General features: G+C 42.0%; 1 protein-coding gene across 2 annotated transcripts in view; it reads right to left on the bottom strand.

The window, feature by feature from the left end:
* Positions 1 to 4,113, bottom strand: part of PHACTR3 (phosphatase and actin regulator 3) — a 99,851-nt gene extending 95,738 nt beyond the window's left edge. For both annotated transcript variants that reach the window (XM_056507523.1, XM_056507524.1), the window contains exon 1: positions 3,798 to 4,113. In XM_056507523.1, the coding sequence (XP_056363498.1) occupies positions 3,798 to 3,900 (103 nt within the window). In that variant the 5' untranslated portion in view covers positions 3,901 to 4,113. The remainder of the gene's footprint in view (positions 1 to 3,797) is intronic.
* Positions 4,114 to 20,560: the final 16,447 nt, after the last annotated feature.

The raw sequence follows: 20,560 nt of genomic DNA, 5'->3' as shown, positions 1-20,560 counted from the left end.
GGGCCTGGAGCAGCCTGATCTAATCAGGTTAGGAAGGTGCCCATGCCTGTGGCAGGGAGTTGGAACCAGATGATCTGTAAGGGCCCTTCCAACCTTCTATGATTCTATGAATAATGTGAAATTCACTTTCTTAACAACAGCCTGGCCTAGAACCAGTCTATAGTTAACCAAGATATGAATATGTTGATGTCTGTTTTCCAAGCTAAGGACATCCTCCTTTTTCAAGGCTTGCTCACTCAGCATGACAGTGAGCTTAAACAGACTCAAACATGAGCCCAGTGTTTGTTGTACTACAGTAATTCTCATAAAATACTGCTCAGTGGCCATAAAATAGTTCCCTTAAATGCAGGCTGAAATGTATGATTTTATCTTAAAGGAGAAAATAAATAACTGATCCAATCAAAGCAAAGAAACACTCATTCCTTCTTATCTTTCTTATACTATTTCCAGTATTCTCTGCATTACCAATAGGACCTCTATGCACCATTTAAATGCTGGAGGAAATCATCTTTTTGTCAGTAGAGCCTGAACTAAAGTCCATCTTTTCTTCTTAGACCATGACTGTGATGTCTTTACTGATCATTGTGAGGAGCTGCTGTTTAATTAAAGTTGCACATGAAGGATCTAAATCAGTGAATTTGTATCTCTGTTTTGGAATAAATAGCTATTAACTGCCCCCAGTCTAGTTTACTGAACACCTTTTTATCTGACTTACTATAAGAATATTTTTAAGATTGTAGTGACATATGGTAAGTTTGTAAGTTTTTTTATATGTGATAAAATTCACTGTAGTCTGTAAAGATTACAGCTCTTCTAAATCAAGGCTATAAAATAGCTTTTCATTTCTACAGTGAATGCTTTGTGAGGAAAAGCACACTAGATAAGAGGCTTTATCATGAAGCTTTTTTTGTTCAAGGCTTGGAGTAATTGCAGCTTCTGCTGGCATTAGTCAGGACTGTGAGTGTGCAGGACTTCTCAAAAATCAGCATCTAAGGCTGTTTGAACCAGCCAGTTACTGAGTTATTCCATGCTCTTGCTGGATAAAAACAGAGTCCCCTTTAAAAATGAACAAAACACAACAAAAACCTCACAAACAAACAAACTTCAGCTCTGCTCTCCCATGGGAAACTCCCTTTGACATTTCACCCAAGCAATAGTTCATCAAGAATATGGAAATGAAGCACTGGCAAGGTGAACCAACCTCGCCATCTGCAGCGTGCTCATCCCGAGTTCCTTGGATCTGATGTTCACATTGCTCAGGGTCAGCTAAAAAGGGATGATTTGGTCCAGTGAGAGCAGATTCTGAGACAGCCAGCAAGGCTCAAACCCCACTGTGATGGGTCAGTTCTACTGGTTAAACTGGTGTTTCAGGAGGGCAAGGAAAATGAAGCATTGCATCACAGGATTTCCTTTGGGAAATACAGGAAAATCTCTGTGCTGCCAGCTCTAGACTCTCAGCTATGGCACTGAAACTTCCTGCATAAAGCTGGGCTAAACATAAAAATACTGTAATTGTACAGGTCAAGAGGATGAAGATAAATATGTCTTTAAACCAAAAATCCACCAGGAAATTTTTGAGAGTCTATTACCACATTTCCTACCTCAGCAGGCACAGCCAAATGAGTGGGTGCAGAACAATCCCTGACCACATCACACAGCCAAAAAACTGTTCCAAAACAAGAGTCATCTCCAGTAGGGATATGGCATCACTCAAAAGCCAGGTAAAAGTAGGAATGGTTTTTGTAGGGATACCCATATTTTGGTATAATTTTGGTCTGTTTGTCTGCAATTTAAACATATGACTTAAATGTTAATAAAATTAATTAAGTTTTTAGATTAATGAAGAATCTTACATGTTCACACTTCTCTACATGGTTTGTCTGCAAGCAGGGCTGGGATGTAAACACAAACTTTGGACATATCATTTCCCACTCTTAAGACTGTCTTTTGACTTAGAGTCCACAGATGATTATGTTGGTATAATAATAATGGTAAAATTATTTTTCAGGACAGTAAAGTAAGATAAGCAACAATTATGTCACCTGACATTCATAATTCTTAAAATAATATAAAATATATTACAGATTTTTAAGTAGACAAATGTATGAAATTGCTCATAATGATTACTCACAACACTATAGGGTAAAATTTTATTTAAATTAAGCAATTTAGGTTCATTTTATTATCACCTAGAAGCATACAAATGTTCAATATTATTTGATGAACAAATTTAAAATCTGAAAATCTTACCAAACATGCTAATCCTACCACTGACTATTCATACCTACCTAGACAGAAACCATATGTATTTAATACCTTTTGTTTCTCTCCACATACTGCATAAATAACAGAATACACACAAGATACCTTCTCTTGCATTTTAGTAGAGCTTCTGCCATGCAGTGGGACACTGGTTTATCTGATGGAGTCTGTATTAGGGGGAAAAATGCTCCTAGGTATTGACAGTTCCTCCTCCTAACAAAAAGCACAATAATGTTCATATCTCTGTCTATTTGTCAGACATGTTGTGTCCTTTCTTGTTGTACATCTCACAAAGGCCAAAAGAATTAATTAGCAGAAAACAATCTAGAGGAATTAAAACTGAGGTTGCACACGCCTTCCTTTCATTAGTCACTCCTGCTTCCAGAAATCAAATGGCAGAAACATGCATTCCTCTTTCAGTCAGGATTGCCCCTTTGGGAGTGAGTCGAGCAGTTCATGTTAGAAGAGTCCTTTGTTCCCTTCACTTAGGGTATCAGAACAGTTGGGAATCAGGGATAAACCATCCACTGTCTGCCTTAATTCAATTTGTATTTCACTCCAGACCAATGTGCTCACAATTGCTTGATAAGGCAAATAAAGAGAAGAGCTTAAATTAGATGCAAATATTAATATGTTCATTGGCTCAGAAGGAAGCAATATAGCAGGTGCATGAATAGAGCCTGGAATATTTTATTTACTCAGTAATCTGAGAAAGGGGAGCAAAGTTCAACCTGAAATTGCATGCAGGGACTGTCTCCTGCAGGCTGACCCAAAACCTAAACCCATTTCTAGGCTGAGAAACCCGTAGTGGGTAGTGATGATCAACACCCCATTCATTGTCTTTACGCTGTTTTGATTACTTCTCATAAAGAAACCTGACAGCTCTTGTGTGACCACTATCTATTCAGGGAAACTGAGAGTAAACTGGCTCTTAGCCTTTGCTTCCAGCTTGTTGTTGCGCCTTTCCGTGCAATCACATCTCATCAAAGTGATGTAGCTATTTGTTTCTTTTTTTTTCTAAAGGTCTCAACACTGTTTAGATTCTGAGGATATGAAATTACTGACTCACCACCAACAGACATTTAAAATTACTTCTCAAAGTGAAGATGAAAACATCATTAGCCATTGTTTAAAAAAAAAAATCTAATCCCAATATTCTATTTATACACTAACTGGGCTGTGTCCCCTCAGCACCACCCTCTGTGCCCACACTTCATAAGGAGATTACGCTTCTCCCCATGAAGTGAAAATTACCTTCTTGTGGGCAGAAAGCGTTTAATTATGACTCTGCTTCCCTTGTCTCCATGGCGATCCCATGCAAACAGCCTGCTTTATTAGCGCTCATTCCCCCTCCCCACCGAGGCCAGGCGCGCTCTGCGGGAGCGGGGGTCGAGCGCTGCCGGCGGCCCGGGGATGGCAGAGCCGCGGGACGCGCTCGCTCCACAGCCCCGTTCGCAGCCCAGCCGCACCATCTCGGCACTTACTGCAGGAAACACCTTCCCAATTCCTGCCCGTGCCGAGAGCGGGGCCGTTACCTGGGTGCTCCCCGGGGCCCGCGGGGTCGGTGAGGATGCTGGGGTCACTCTGCGACCTGCCTCTGGGGAGAAAGCAGCCGGTCCCTTCTTCCGATGCAGCCATGAGGTGGAGGGCGGGAAGCTCAGAGGAGGAGGGAGGAGGAGGCGCTCATGGAGCCGGAGGCGGCCGGGGGACAATGGGGACGGGGGTGCGGCGGTGGCAGCGGCGGGGCGTCAGCCGGGCAGGACCAGCCGCGGCAGCATCTTCCCCGGCATCTGCCGTCGGCAGGGCTGCGGCTCCGGGCTCAGGGGGCAGCTCCGGGCGCCTCAGGGGGGTGGGCCATGCCGCCTGGCGGGGTGGGGAAGAGCCGGGGCGCGGGCCGCCGGCCCGGCCCCCCGCCGCCGCCGCCGCCGCCCCCTCCCGGGCCGCCCCCCGAGCGCCGCTGCCGGAGTCGCCTCAAGCCGCCGCGCTGCTGAGCGCATCCGTCGGAAAACATTGGGATTCTCCCATGGTGCCCCGCGAGCGCCCGCCTGACGTCACGGCGGGGTGGGGGGGTGGGCGCCGCACCTGCACTGCACAAAGGCGGGGGCTCCGCAGGTGCGCGGGGTCACGGCCGCGGGAGGGACCGGCCCGCCCCGCCCCGCCGCTCTGCGGGACCGGCCCGTGGCCCCGCGGCTGTCCCGGGGCTTGTCCTTCCCGTCCGTCCGGCGATCTGCCCCGCGGGAGGCAGCGGCGGGACCCCCGGCACCGGCACAGCCCGGGCTCGGTGCCGCCGCTCGCCTCCCCCGGGGAGGAGGAAGATGTCCGGCACTGGAGGGTGTGTGTCCCTCGGGGGTTCCCGCGGGGATTCCCTCCGCAGGACGAGCGGGGATCGCTCCGCGCCCGCCGGGACCCCCGCGCAGCTCGGCCGGAGCTTGGGGACCCCGCAGAAATGGGATGCTCCGACTCGGGCTGAATAACTTGGTTCTGGGATTTAAAGGTCTGTAGCCGGTGATGCAAGTCAGGTCTTCTTGAAGTTTTGACCTGTAAAAACCAGGGATGCTTTCTAATCACTCTCCCAGTAAAGTCCTGTGGAATGCTCAGTCAGCACTTGCTGGGATTGTGCGGGTTCTCATCTCGTGTCTGCCTTAAACTCTGCTTTTGTATCTGCACGGAACTAGTGCTGAAGAGTACACTCATCTATAAATCTGCAAGGAGATTTCATGGGCTGACTCAAGAACAATAATTATACGTGCAGCTGACCAAGTTCCTGTTTTGAGACACATGCAAGTTTGTAAAATTTTAGGGATGAACCTTTGTATCAGAAAATTTTCCATCAATGCAGCCTTTCATACACGGAAGCACAGGTTCAGGATGGAAGGAACCACAGTGGGGTCACCTGGCCAAACCTCCCTGCTCAGGCAGGGTCATCCCAGAGCAGAGGGCACAAGATTGTGTCCAGACAGGTCTGGAGTATTTCCAGTGGAGGGAAACTCCACAGCCTCACCTGTGCAACAAAGTTTTTCCTCATGTTCAGGTGGAACTTTCTAAGCATCAGTTTTTTACTGCTGCCTCTTGTTCTAATACTTGGCACCACTGAGAAGAGCCTGGCTCTTTTTGTACATAAATATGTGGAAAACATTTTGCTGCTCTTAAATAAAGAAAATAGGGTTTGGCCATTTCTGAAAGCAGGAGCAAACAAAGCAGTTATGTGGGGTTATGTCTTTGTTGTGTTTTGGGGGGATTCAACTCAAATTTATCACATCTATCACACTGAGATGTGTGCTTGTGGTTTTTCTTTAAGCAGGAATTTCAAAGTTAAATGTGCATACATCTGATTTGGGAGTCACTTTTGGGCTGTGTGTCCTTGAGAGTTGGTTGACTCACTGACCTTTGGGGGAAAGAAAAAAGTTTTTGGGCATAGAGTTAAGGGTTGAGCTTGATGAGAAAATTCATCCAAGATTCCATTTGTTGAAGGCCTGAGTGTGGCTGTTGGGGTGACATCTGGGGTGAGCTGCAGCATCCAACAGCAAGTGGGAATATTGTCCTGAGAGCAGAACCCAAAAAAGGGTTTAAAGTAAAATATCAAGGAGTCTCTGGTTCCATGGGCACTGTCCCTTTTTCCTGTGTGTAAGGTAGATCCTAAGGAAAAAGAAGCATGTGTCATCGTGCCATGGAATACATTAAGGTATGAGATAATGAGCCAGATCTATTTTTAGTCCTAAAAGGAGAGGAAGTAGAAAGTTTTAATGGTTTTTCTCTATATAGCTTTTAGGTCATGCTAGAAAATGCTGATGGTTTCTAGTGAATTCTGTGAAAGTCTGTTTGCACTAATCAATAGCTTCCTTCTGAGATGAAGAATGATACTGATTTCATGTTTAAAATGTAGGGTTGGGAAGTTTCATATCAGATTTAAGCATTTGTATAAGACGGAATATATTAAAATATTTTCAACCCAAGAAAATATCTCCAAGACATCTTTAGTAGCTATAGAAGCACAAAGAATCAAAGGGATTTATTTTTAACCAGCTCCCATACTGGTTGCCTCTGTGGAGGACATTTTATAGAATTCCTTTGGATTTAAAATATCATCTGGTACAGAACAGTCAAACAGGGCTGGAATCTGCCTTGTTGTTTTCACTTTGTTACATTTTCTCTCATCCCTGGCAAACCAAGCATCAAGAGGCTCAGTCTGGAGATAAATCCCTGGTGAGGTTTGTGCCAGCTGATGGACCTTGTTCTTTTTAAAATGAGCCATGATCATGTTTGGGAGAACAGCTACCACAAAAAAAAAAAAAAAAAAAAAAAAAAAAAAAACAACTTGTGTTGAATTATTCAAGCTTATGTTGCTAAATAATGCCTCTTATGTTAAAAGTAGGATTGTCTGCATGTCTTTTACTTTTTTACTCTCAAATTTCAGAGGTGATGATGGCACTTTGTGCTTCTTTACCTTAAAGCAGGCTCTGCATTCCTTCTGGGGCAGGGCTTTAGAGAGGGGAAAAATAAATGTGAGGCAAAGTCATGTCTTCATGTTGAAAGATCAGCACCAAAAGAACTGGACCCTTTTCACAGAAGTAAATAGAAGCTGGTGGAGGCAGGCACTAACTAATATATTCCAAATATATTGATTTGTAAATCCCTCTGAAATTGGAATGAAATTGGAATGAAATTAAGCCTAGTTCTACCTGTGGGTACAAAACACCTGAAAAATTGTCCACAAGTTTCCATTTACTACTTCATATGATTCTGTGAGTGTCACAAACAAAACTGTTTGCAGGATCAGAATGGCTGTTAGTAGAAACATGACTCTCCTTTTGTTTGGTTTATTTTCTCACTATAGCAGTCTTGTGGTAAACAAGTTTTCAGCATTTTCCCAGAAAGTGCAATGATCTGATCTGTTTAGTTATCTCTCAGAGGATTTCTAGCCTTTTATATTTATGTTGAAAGTTTTCTAGCTTAATAGCAAATATATCTGCAATTGGCATCCATTCAGTTACAGGAAAATACTTCTTAAAATGAAATATCCACACAAGGAACACAGATGAGAAAACAATTTTTTTTTTAAATTTTATTTATTTTGATGCGTAGTCTGTAGCTAAATCAATGCATGTCCATTTGATATGACTTTCCTTGATTTTTTTTTTTTAAATGCAACTCTATAAATTGTATGGATGATTTGATTAGTTTGTTTTCTCTTTGACAGACAGCTGAATGCCTCTTGTATGAGCTGGTTATATAAAGAGAAATCCAAACTTGTGTTGGAAAGGACTGATTCTCTGGGGAGAAAGGAAAGAGGTGAGTCATGTCAGTGCTGTTTTTCTCGAATCAGCAGAATATTAAACATCCTCATTTTCCTTAATCTGAAGCCTACATGTGATCTCTGAGCACCACTGGTGGGGGGAGGGGGGGTTGTGTTGTTATTTTAAAAAATGAATTCAGAGTACATTTGGATTGACAGTATCAGCATTCATGTTTAAATCATTCTGATGACCAAGGCACAAACAGCCTTGCTAGGAGCAGTTTTCTTAGATGCAGCAACAGAAAGCATTTGTTCTGCTGCTTGTGAGTCTTAACCTAGTTTTTGAGATTTTTATGCCAGTTTCTTGTAGCTCAGCATGCTCACCATAACAGAGATGAGCATTCCCATGCTCAGAAAGCTCTTGTCTCTATTTACTTTGTTGGGGGTTTTTCTCCTCAGATGCTTTCTTTGTAAGGAGGACACAGAACCTATTTTGAGCCTTTGTTTGTCAAGACCATAAATGCTTGTCACCCAGAAGAGATAAAATGTCACCCAACAGTCACAACTTTGTAAGTACAAAGACTTGAAACATGTCTTCTCCAAGGTACTACTACAGAAGGCAAATAAAAAATGAATAAGCATCAGGGCTTGTTTATTGGGGGCCTCATGCACATTGAGAATTTCTGGTACTCAGGAGCTATTCTGGCAATGGCTCATCTGATTTTCATGTTTGCTTTCCTTCACAGCTCCACTGCTCACTCCCATTTTACAGGTGAAGGAACAAGAAAAAAAGCTGGGAAAAATGTAAAGGAGGATCCACAGCTCAACTTCCTGCCCTGACACCCAGCTCTATTCACATCCTTCTGTGCTGTGATGATGAGAAGAGCAACCTCTACTTTATTTTAAATGATGCAGCTTACAATAATAACAGCCCCATGTGTGGGGAGTGAGCTCGTGTCTGCACGATGCCAAGGCCAGCAGGGAGCTGCAGGATGTGGTCCCTGAGCACTGTGCATGGGGAGCAGGGAAAGGGCAGTCTGGGGGGAGCACTGGAGGACTCCTGAGGTGCTGTCAAAGCAGGTGATGTGCCACATAAATAATGTTTGTGCCAATTTGACTGGATGAATCTCATTATCCTCTCTGGTTTTCTGTTCCACTTAGACTTCAGGATGTCTGAGGAGAAGGAATATACATGTAAATTCCATTGCAGGTCCAAAACTTCTTCCTTCCCACATTTTGGGGAATTAAAATTCTTGTATACAGAATATCTTTTTTTTTTTTTTGTGTAGGCACTGTGTTCTTAAGAAGGCACCTTATTCTCAATTCCATCCTCAAAGTATTCCATGATCTCAAATACTCAAAACTACAAAAAAACCTGCAGATATGTGGGGGCTCTGAAAGCCATTTTTGTAATTGAAACCCTGTAAACTCTATGAATTAATACAGAAAATCCAGTGAATTGTTTCTTGTTACATTTGTAACATCAGTTCTGCAGGTTCTACAATTTAGAGTAGTAGAAATATCTCCAAGAAACTGGTATTGGTTGTGAATATAAAAGAATATAGTGTAAAATCCCAGACTTTTAAAATAACTATTTGGAGCACTTAAATTCCATTTGGAAACAAAATTCCTCTGAAAAAGGAGAACCTCTGATTTGCTTATGCTTTGCAAGTCTTTGTATTTTAGAAGCAACGTAGCTCATTTTTGCCTCAGAGATAAGCCTGGATCAGAGATGTCATTTCTTCTTCTTATGTATTGCATTCAGACAGGACATTCTGATTCAGATCTCATCTTGCTGCCAAATCTGGAATAATTTTGACGTATACATTTTTCAAATTAATTCGAACAGTGAAGATCATTCAGTTGTCAGCAGAAGTGGAAAGGAAAAGTGGTGCTCTGTGCTAATTAGATGAGAGCTGACGAGTCTCTGATGTGGAGTTGCAGGACAAAATCCTGATTCCACTGATGTTAGCACCTTTCAACATCTACTTCAATGGCATTTTGTTATTGTCACTTCAGTTCTTGTGTAACACAGGACTCCAGGTGGTATTTCACACTCTGACCACAAGACACAAGAAATTCAGCTGCTGGAGAGTTAAAATACTTTAAGGGCCAGTGGCACATGAAACAAGTGACAGAGCTTCCTTCAGTAAGTCACAGTTTGCAGTTCTTTGGGACCTGAAATCCAGTGAAGACCATAATAATCAGGGCTGATGAGCATCTCTCAGAAGATATAACCTCAGTTTGGCTTCAGTTCATGAAAGGAAATATAGGAAGTCAAGAGTTGATCAGCAGCTGAAGACAACAGAATGAAAGATCAAATTGGTTGGAACTCCCAATAAGCAAGGTGCAGGTTAGCAGAGCAGCTTCTGTTGTTTCTGTTGTGACAGCCCAGAAGTCGTGGCCAGCCCTTCCAGGTCTCATACTCAGTGTGAGAACTGATTTAAGGCTTGAGGTGTGAGCTTTCCCAGGCAGAAACACTGTGGTGACTTTATGCTACACCTTCATTCTTCCCTGAGTGCTCCTGTGTGTTGGGTTTGTATCTGTCTGGAATAATCTTTGGGCTGCTTCCATCTATTCAATTTCCTGCTCACCAACACCTGAAGCAAGACTTGGGTAGGGAAGCAGAGCAGCTACCAATAAATTTCTGGAACAGTGAACTTACTTCTTGCTCAGAGCTGAAGGGTTTAGGCAGTAGTTTGCATCCTCATTGTGGATGTGCAGCAAGATCACTGCTGGGGAGGTTGTGCTTTGCTCTTTTGCAGATGCAGTGAGTCATGTGAGAAGCCATTGCTCAGCAAAACTCAGCTAACTTGGTTTACTTTTTAAATATAGTTTTTTTGGACAGTTGTGGACGTTGCCATGGCAGCAGGAGATCGTGGGCCATCCCTCCCCTCTGGGCTGCAGCTCATGTGCTGTTTTAATGCCATCTTGCTGTGGGCTTTGGAAGGCCAGGCTGCTCAGCAGCTCCATCACAGCTCCCTTCATGGACAGGGGCACTGGTTGTTTTTCTAGAATCAGCCCTAACAGCAAACTTTTAACCTGCAAAGTTAGCCCAGGACAGAATTAAATGGATCTTCTGTTCCATGACTTCAAGGCTGGAGATGGATGTTGTCATAAGCAAAGTCAGAACAATGTAATCATGGAATTTTCTGTGCTGTTCTATTGTAAAAACACTTTGCTTCCAACCAGCCTAGACCCTGCAGCTAGGATCTCAGGTATTTTGAAAATAAGTCCTTTAACATCTTTATCCAGCAAGTAAAGTGCAGACTTTGGCTGGTAAATTCTTCCAGTCAAGTCAAAAATCAGGTGGTTGCCACAAAGAGTCCCTTTCTTTTCACTTGTCCCTAATATGTGCCTCTCCTTGTTATACAAATGTGTCCTTTTAAGTCTAGACACAAAAAATGCTTCATTTTCCAAATTCCCAACATGAGTTTAATACAATCTGTGAACCACACAGATACTTTAAACCTCTGTCTTCTGCAAATTAATTCTGCAAGACCAACTCCTTCAAGTTTTAAGGTTCAGTTGCAGGACTAGATTTTTTTCTTATTATTAACATGTAGTCTAAAAATGTTGTATTCTAACCCAATGTGAAATACAGAGATTTGAACATCAATTTTGGTAAATATGCAATTACTTGTGTACATGAATGACTGCTTAGAAATCTTGCTTGTCATTTGCAAGCCTGTGTGTTGTTTGGAGATGGAGGTTCATGCAGCTAAGGATTGTATGACCCATGGTATTTATAATTAGGTAACTATACTCTTGCTTTATGAACTAGCAAACAGGGGTTTTTTGCTGATGTTGTTTTTTTCCCCCTCTCCTAGAAAGTGGAAATAAATCCAATTAGGTCAGTCAAGGAAGATGCCAGTAGGTTTCCTTCTTCCAAGTCGTTCAGAAGTCAAGAATTATTTTAACATTTAGTATTCTTTCTCCCTTGGCTTCGTGGCTATTACAAGAATTCTGTTTATTAATGCATTATGAACCAAAGCTGTCAAAATCAATCTCTGTCTCCATTTATAAGGATGTTCTGTATGTGCAGCTGAACAGTACAGCATGGACTTCTGAAATTTTCATGTGGGCTCTGACCGGATTTCCTGAGCAGAAGAAGAGCTGACCCCACAGGAATGTCACAGCCAGTGCATTCCACCCAGGGCAAGTGTCATCTGCATGCTGCTTACAGAGATATTTCCAGGTCTGGAAAATGCACTTATTGGGACCAGGTTTGGATCCATTTTCTATTACTCTCGTGTTTTAACCTGCATTTTTCTATCCAGGGCAATGAGGAGCTCTGCTTAAGACCATGGGGAGCTCTATTTAATTATAATTGGCAGCCTGCAATCCTTTGTGCTGTCAAGGAAATCCTGGAGCTAATGGATGATACTGCAAACCCTTGGTAGTGGTTTTACACTCAGCAATTTGTTCTTTATTTAGCTGAATAAATGTCTGATGGGACTGAGAGAATCCACTGAGGAAACACTGTTGGACAGGAAATTCTTGGTGTACCAACCCTAGGAATTAATTTAGTATCTTAAAGGGAAATTTTGCCATCTAGGTTTTATTTATGCATCTGAAGTAATAATAAAAAAAAGGAATAAATATGCACCTGAAATATAATTTATTAGTAATGTGACAATTTACAAGAGCAGTGTAACCTGACAATGGTTATGAAACGTGTCACTAACTGTGGGCAGAGGATAATTGTCTCTGCTCACATGGTTTTATACAGGACTGATGGCCTTAGGCTTGGTTTATGAATTGTGTTTTAAGCACAGTGAGAGAGTTTTAATAGCCCAAAATAGGCACCCATTTAGCAATGGGGCTGTCTCAACTGCAAAGTCCAGATCAAGCAGAAGGGAATGGTTTTCCCTTCACCATTTGTGGGATCAGGATGAAATCTGGCACAGCTGGAGTTTGTTAGAGAGTCACAAGGTGCCATGTTTTGATACCAAATTGTGAGAAACCTCATACACTTCATCAGATCAAATGTGTTAAATTTGTTCTGTATATTTTTGGGCACATCAGTGTTTGCAGTTCTGTTGTGGAATTGGGTGAAGGAAGAACAAGCCCCGGGCAGTGCAGAGCACTGATGGGAATGCAAGCCCCTGCTCACTCCCTGGGCAGTCCTGGCTGACTGCAGGGGCAACCGAATATTTTGATAATTCTGTGTCTTGTTAAACTTGGCAGTGCTGCTGCCGAGGTTTTTTGACTGGCAGCCACTAGAGAGCACTAGGGGATTGTCTCTTTTCCAGAGCAGGGTGTGGTGAACTACAGTGAGAAAGGGTTTTTTTCACATTTCTGAAGAGTCCTATTGTGCTCTGTACAGGATGTTAAACCAAGATTTTAGCACCTCTGGCATTTTGCTTTACACAGTTATTATTCGTGGTGGCTTCTTTCATCAACATGTAATTCTCTCTCAGTAGAGTTTCACTGGGTGTAGTAATTAATGTATGTGCTATTTTTAGTAAGGCTGGATGATGATGATTTGCTCCCTTCTGCACAGATAACCTTGGGAGAATCTAGTTCTGCTTTAGTTTATCCTTGAAAAAAACGTATGTCTCAAATAATTCTCAAATCAGCAAACAATGAATGGTGTGTATCTATGTAAAATACATAAACTCAGAGAAATGGTGGTTTAAAGGGAAAATGCAGTGTGCATGAGCCTGTTATTCTCTCCTGATCCAAGTATTTAATGTTTCCTTATCTGACTGACACTGCATTTTTATAGATCTCGTGGCCTATCTTTCATATTCCCTCAAAAAAAAAAAGTGTTATTTTCTTTTGAAGTACCTGTGCCTCAATTTTTTTTTTTTCTGTTTTCATACATCCTTCTGAAATCAGTTGGATGTCTTTTTTTACACTTTACCCTTTTAAAGCTCCTGTGTGCTTTTTGGGAGGACTTTCTCATTGAAATCATTGGTATCTTTCAGCTTATTTTGTGAGCAGAACGTTGTAGCTTAAAATTTGGCAGAGCCTGTGGAAGAAGACACATTCTCAGAAGATAATGAGGAGCCCAGAAATCCTGAGTTTTTCCTCCCTGGGTCAGCAGCTCTACTTCCAGTGAGTGGTGAGTGCAGCTCTGCTCAGCAAAGGAATTGTCACAGAATGGTGCTTCCTTCATTCCTTCAGAAATTGGTGCTGAGGGGCAGAGCCACTTGTTCTACTGATGTGAAATTTTTTTTGTCAGCATTATTGAGTTAGAGCAGCTGGAGGGGAATAAACTGGATTCTGGCAAGATTAAATGTTGGGGCCAGCTGTGTAAATGGAATATGTGGTGATGTGAAAGACCCCTCTCACAACAATGGAATTCACCACATCATCCTAAATAGACCAGACCTAGAAAAAGCTTCCCCTGAGCTGCAGATCCCAAAATTAGTTTGCCAGTCTGTTTATGTCAATGTTAAACTTGAAATCCTAATTAGCAAGACTGGTTTGAAGTACTTGGTGACAAAGCCCATGTTGTTTCTCTGATAGTTGAACCAAACTGCTTAAATTAACAACTCACAGGTGTCCCTGTACATTTGTTTGGGGCTTTTTTTGTAGCTCTCCTTCACAAATAATGAAGAAACTTCAGAAGAAAGACTCCAATTCTATTCACCTTTCCAGTACCACAGTGCTCAGCTGGGGAGTGATTTGACCATATGGAAAGTATTTCTGGCTTTAAATCAAGTGATGAAATGCAAAAGTTACTCAAACAATTTGTTTAAGTGACTTAGAATAAACAACATGCAGGATATGGTATTTTTAAAAATTTTGACGTCTATACATTTTTTAGGAATATTTGGGGCTTTTTTGAGGCTTTTTAGGAATTAGGGGCTTTTTAGGAGTTTTCCTGCACATCCTGGATTAAGATCCTTCCCAGGAATACCTAGATTGAGACCTCTGCTATGATTTACAGCACTAAGAATTTTTCAAAGAATTTCCTATCACTTTCTGGGAATTAATTGATCTAAATCTTTTCTAGTTTTCCTGGGCTTTGCAAATATTCCTGAATGTGTGATCCTTCCAGGAATTCCTGGACAGAGACTTTTTTTAGAGTTTCTGGACCTACAACCTTTCTTGGCATTTTTTCATTTTTTATAGGGATTCCTGGATCTAGAACTGACATAGTTCCTGGGCTGTTCAAGGAATTTCCCAACCTAGATTTAGACCCTTCCTAAGAATTTTCCCAGGTTTTCTAGGAAATCTTGGATCTAAACTCTTTCCAGCAATTGCCTTTCAAAGTCCTTACAGGAACTGCAGTAGCTCTTCACATCCCATATGCCCTGGTTTTGTTTCTAGGTCTGGAAATAGCTGTTCCCATTGTTTGCTGTCAGAGATAAGCATCAGTCTGTGCAGAGCTGAGGAGCTGGAGGCATCCTGCAAAAAAACTGTTGGAGTTCTCCTTTTAAAATCAGTTACCACAAAATGTGATTTTTTTTTTCTCTCTCTGAACACACACTCCTGAACACACTGCCCCCAGGAGTGATGATAAAACAGCTTTGAGTGCAATCTACATTCCCTCCATTCTCTGATTCCCCTGTCCCTCTCACAAAGTCAAAAATTACTCATAGGGACTTTGTTAATTAACACATCAACTCCTCATAGCACCATCCATGCAAAGGCAAGTCATAAAATGTTTACTCTTCTCCTTCTGCCAAATACTCAGAGCCAAAGCCTTAATTGGACTTGAAAAACATGGTTATATTTTTTCCTTTAGGGCACTGGAGTTTTAAACTGCTGTCTGGCTGTTATCCTCAGTCCTGAGTTAGCTTCCATGGTCTAGGTGAAAGTAAATCCAGTCTTCCCAGAATTGTCTGTTGCAAAGGTGATTTTCTTTGTTTTTTTCTGAGGAGGAGAAACACAGGGACAGTGTGGTGGTGTCTGATCAAGGCACTCTGATCTATCAGAACCACCTGAAAAATTCTAATCTTGCTGGCTTTCTTTTAGCACAAAGAAAAGAAAAAAAAAAAAACAAAACAGAGAATTCATAAATATGTAGATGCTTCCTTGCAGGTCTCTTCCTAAGCAAGGTGTGATCTCCAGCTACACATGCTCAGCACCAGGAGGTGCCAGTCCCTTATGAGCCCAGTAGAACACACTGAGCTGCTCTAAAGTGTTACTTTAAATTATATTTATTAGAGCTGACACCATAAGGAAAGAGTAGTACAGATAATCTTTTGTCCCAAAAGAGATATGAACTGGGGCCTGAATTTTTGTGGATTCAGAAACAAAATTAAAAGTTGTAGTTTCTCCATTCCCCTCCTTCCTTTTCACATCCCTTTGTTTTACATCAGTTTAGGAAAATGAGCCAAAGCACCCATTTCTGAACCATCACTGAAAGGAAGCAGGTGTGGAACCATTTGTTATTTTGTCACTCTTGGAATAGAACTGTATTTTTGGAAGCAGAGAGAACAGTCTACATGAGCCAGTTGTTAAAGCTTCATCCTGTTGTGACTTCAGTTTGAGCTGTGCATTTTTCAGTCCTAATGTTGTGTTGAACTTACCTTGCTTTCCACTAAGCGTGAATCATTCTCCTTGATTAATCCTGATAATAAAATTACATACTGGAAGCCCTGTAGGATGAGAAATAATTCCTGAGGCACTGTAGGAATGAGGGAGTCAGCTGCCTTCGTAGAGTACCCTTTAGAAACTCCAGAATGCCTCTTCCATAATCATTGCACAATATGAGTTGCCAAAAAGCAGCATTTGAGAAGAGCTTGAGCTGCAGAACTGGCATGACAAGTTTGAGAAACCACTTTTCTGTGCCTCCTGGTGTAGTGTTACACTGAGTTGCTGCTGTGTCAAGAGAATTACTACAATCAGAAACGTGAAGAATTTAAAATTAAGATCTAAATGACAGACTTTATAATGCTTGTAAATGATGTTACTCAAAGTAGCTGGCTTTCATCAAACTGGAGTTAATTTGGTCAAATTACCAACACATTTCTTTTCACTGCTTCTTTCAAACCAGCTCTAATTATAACCTTAAAATAGCATCTTCACTGGCAAAAAAAAGCTCCAAAACATGGGTCAGCAATCTATTTCCCTTAGCTCAGATATCTTTTTTAAATTTTTTGTATTTATTTTCCTCAAGAAAAACACATATTATCTGAAGTAGATTTTTCAAATGAGTGCTTTTCAAATGGGAGCTTTTTGCAACTTCTTTGGGTAGGTTAAGATACAAAAGTTGCAGTACATTAAAAAAAAGTGGGTTTTTTTTCCTCCCTGTTTTTTCATCTAGTTTTCTCATTTACTTGTTGCAATCAGGCAATATCTACCAGCAAACTGGCAATTAAGATTTTAGAACTCTCATTCTTGTTTTACATGAGCTGTTTGGACACGTCCTGAAGTAAACAAGTGAAAATAAAAGGCCAAGCAAAACCTCTACAAGAAAGGTTCCAGAAAGATATCTGCCCATATATATTATAAAGGGTGGAAATATTAAAACTGGATAATCCTCTCCTCTTTTTGATGTGGAATCTTTTACCAAACACTAATAGTGCTGGAAATTCCATGTTGGACTGACTGGAGCTGATCAGTCTAGCTCTCAGTATCTGCTACAGCATCACTTTCCTTGCAACTATTGAATTTTTCATCTTCAAAGCTGACACAGATGGTTTCCATAATGCCCTTGGGAAAATTCTCTTTGGGACAGAGTTTTTCAGACAGGAGTGAGCAATGTCTATGTTTACTTTTCCCAGAACCTGGAACTGGGTTTTGCTGTGAGTTGCACTTTTGTTCCCCCTCAGGCATGAGGTGCCTGAGCACCAAAGAACTTTGAGCTCAGAACTTTGCTTCTCTGGGCAACCTGTTCCAGGGCTTCACCACCAGTATCCCATCCATCCCTGCCCTGTGTCAGTGAGAACCCATTCCCTGTGTCCATCCCTTGTTCCCAGTCCCTCTCCAGCTCTGCTGGAGCCCCTTTAGGTCCTGGAAGGTCTCTGAGCTCTGCCTGGAGCCTTCTCCTCTCCAGGTCAGCACCCCCAGCTCTGCCAGCCTGGCTCCACAGTGGATGCACAGATCTGTCCTGGCTTTGTCACTGAGCTGGGATAACTCCCTTTGGTCAGGGACACCTAAACAAGTTATTTCAGGGCACAAATAAATGTTCAATCCATGGTGAGAACTCAAAATGCATCAGCTTCTTGGCAGGGCTGCCAAACAGACCTTCCTATCCCAGAAGGAGATAATCCACCTCCCATTCGCCTCCTGAGGTAAGACAAGAATTTATCCCCTTCTGAAAAAAACTTGTTAGGATAAGGATGTGCATATACCTATTTCCCATGGAATAGCTGGATCTCTTCAGGTTTATGCCCTTTCTTGCCCTGCAGAAACTTCTTTGTGTATTCGAATCCTCTGCATCTTTTTTTGTGGGCATAAAGAAGAAATAATGTTTTTAATAGTTCTGTAGAGTAGTGTAAGATCTCCAGATAAAAGTGTAATACTTCCTATTTTACATATGATATAAATTATTTGACCAAGGCTTAGGAATCAAAACAGCACAGCAGGTTGGCTTATTTATAGGCTTGGATTTTTTTAACTAAAGCTGTGGGAATGAGAAGATCAGAAATCAAAACTACTCTGTTTCCAGTTTGCTTACATTACAGGCCCTTACATTATTTTTCCATAAATTGCTGTGCAAATTTACTCCTGAAAGTAATTTTTCTAAAAACTACAATAGCACTTTGAAAAATAATCTTTCCCTCACATAATTTCCTCAAATGAGTGCAGATTCTTCAGTAATTTAGTGAACTGAACCTTATTATCTCATTCTGTTCTATTTCAGAAGGTGAAGATTACTCTTTTGACTGAAACTAGGTGTTAATTGATGTAGCAGTGTCATGGAACTGCACCTTCAGTTTCTCCTTTCGAGAGAAAAAATGCATTATTTAAAATCTGAGATTCCTTTTATGAAGTATTTGTAGACTGAATACCTTCTGCTCATTCTAACCCAGGCACAGACACTCTTTACAGGTAAGTACAGATGTAAACCATGACCTGAGAATTTGAGGTCCAAATTCTCTATGAAAGCTGAATATTATATATTATATAGAATTTGGTGCTTATTTCTCCAACTGCTAAAATGCCAGGCAGGCTTGCAAACATCCTGTTGCAGGAATTGGTGCAGCCACATCCACCCATCAACCTCTGTGCCTTGATTGATTCTTGCTTTATTTGTGTTCTCACAGAGCCTTTGTTGGTTTGGTGCTGCCACTTGGGTGAATTTCTGGACACAATGCTAATGAAAGATCCCAGAAGTCATCCCTGTTTATATCAAGGGGGAATCCACTGCCCTTCAGTGCCCTGACCTGGAGCCTGGCAGGGCTCTACAACCTTGAGGTCTGGGGATTAGTGAGAGCAGGAACATTCCCATGTCTGCTCCATGGAAATGTGTCTTTTGGGCACCAGTTCCATGCCTGGCGCTTCCAAAATTTGCTGCTACTTTAAAATATTCTTCTGCACCAAGTTCACATTATGCAGATATGTAAATGAAGATAAAATCTGAAGTAATCTGGTGTGGTTTGGATACCACAGAAATGCTGCATAGTCCCACCAGCACAAAGTTGTCTTTTCCTCTGTGTGAAATAATGTATCTTGGTTTCTAGCTCATTATTTTAATACTTTCAGTCTACATAGAAAGGGAAGAAAATATGTTTTCAGCAGGGTGAAGCTGTTAACCAGCTCAGATTTCATGTTACACATGACCACTGATTGCTGGCTAATGTATCTCAGCCTGCTGGGTTTACACAACTTTCTCCCTGTGTTTTCCAGGGAAAAGAAGGTTGTGTTCCTGAGGAGATCACTGGCAGAGCCTGAGTTCCATTCTGAACTAATCTTAATTGGTTATTCTCTGCAAAAGGCAGAAGCTGCAAAGCAGAAAATCAGTAGAAACTTCTAAGATGTTTCTACAAGCATAAATTTTCCTTGATTGCTTGGCTTGGTTTTAAAGACATGTAAATTTTCAGCTTACCCAGGGATCTCACAGAAAACCTAGTTCCTTTTCTTTTTTCTCCCAGTTTTTTCATCCAAATCCTATGTACAGAGTAGATTTATTGAGATTCTTCAAGAGTATCATGGACAAGCAGTGGCTTTGTTGTTTGTGCTCATTCTAGTGGAGCAGCAAGAAAACAATTTCACCTGTGCAGGCAAAAGTGAATTTTTGCAACCCAAAGCCTGAGGGCACAACTAATTACCCTGAAGGTTGGGCCTTGCTGGGGCAGCCTGAGTAAATTGGGGTGCTGAAAAAATTGGAGGGGAAAAAAGAGGTTGCTTCTCTTTTCTAATTCCTCCTGGCAACTGCCCCCAGTATGCTTGGAGCCCTTCCTCAAAAGTTGCCCTCCAGGTTCTGCAGGAATCTGGTCCAAGGGAGGTGGGGCAGTCCCTTCCAGGGTTGTTTTGGTGTCTCAGGCAGGAGATGTTGCTGAGAGCCCTTCCTGGCAAGGGGTTGTGCACATGTAAATGGTGAGGAGCTGGCAAACCTGTGCCAGAAAACAAAGCTGGCAGGGAGAGGTTTTGCTTGAGCCTGCCATGGCATGGCTGCTCCGAATTCTTGAGGCAGGGAAAGGAAGAACAAGCAGTTTCTTTATCATAGCAGTGATTTCACTGTTGTCACAGTATAAAGGATTTGGGGTGATCCATATGAAAATAGGAGTACAAATGCCATCATTCCATCTAAATGTTTCAGCAAATGGTAGAAGTTCTGAAATCTTAAATTTAGAGCAGAGCTAAGATTATTTGTCACTGTGATTTTCAGTGAGGATCCATCCCAGTGCTGCTAGCTCCATGAATGGACCAGCTGCATTTCTTCCCATGATCAGCTCAGTGGTTTGGTTCCAGTGGCACCTGGAGCCAGCAATTAAACCTTCCCCCAGCCCCTGGGCACAGGGACAGTGTAAAACACGGCAGGAGGAAATGGAGAGTGTCCTGCAACTCCAGCTGGAAATTGTGCTGAAAGAGAGCTCTGAAAGATGTAATGACAAACCTAAACCAGCACCTGGCTGAGCAGCAGGGATGGCTCTGCTGGCCCTGGGGTGGCTGGTGTTTGCCATCCAGCATTTCCCTGCAGCCCAGCTCCAGCTGAGT

The sequence above is a fragment of the Oenanthe melanoleuca genome, chromosome 20 (assembly GCF_029582105.1).
Source record: "Oenanthe melanoleuca isolate GR-GAL-2019-014 chromosome 20, OMel1.0, whole genome shotgun sequence".
Lineage (NCBI taxonomy): Eukaryota > Metazoa > Chordata > Aves > Passeriformes > Muscicapidae > Oenanthe > Oenanthe melanoleuca.
This window is presented reverse-complemented; position numbering and strand designations above follow the sequence as displayed.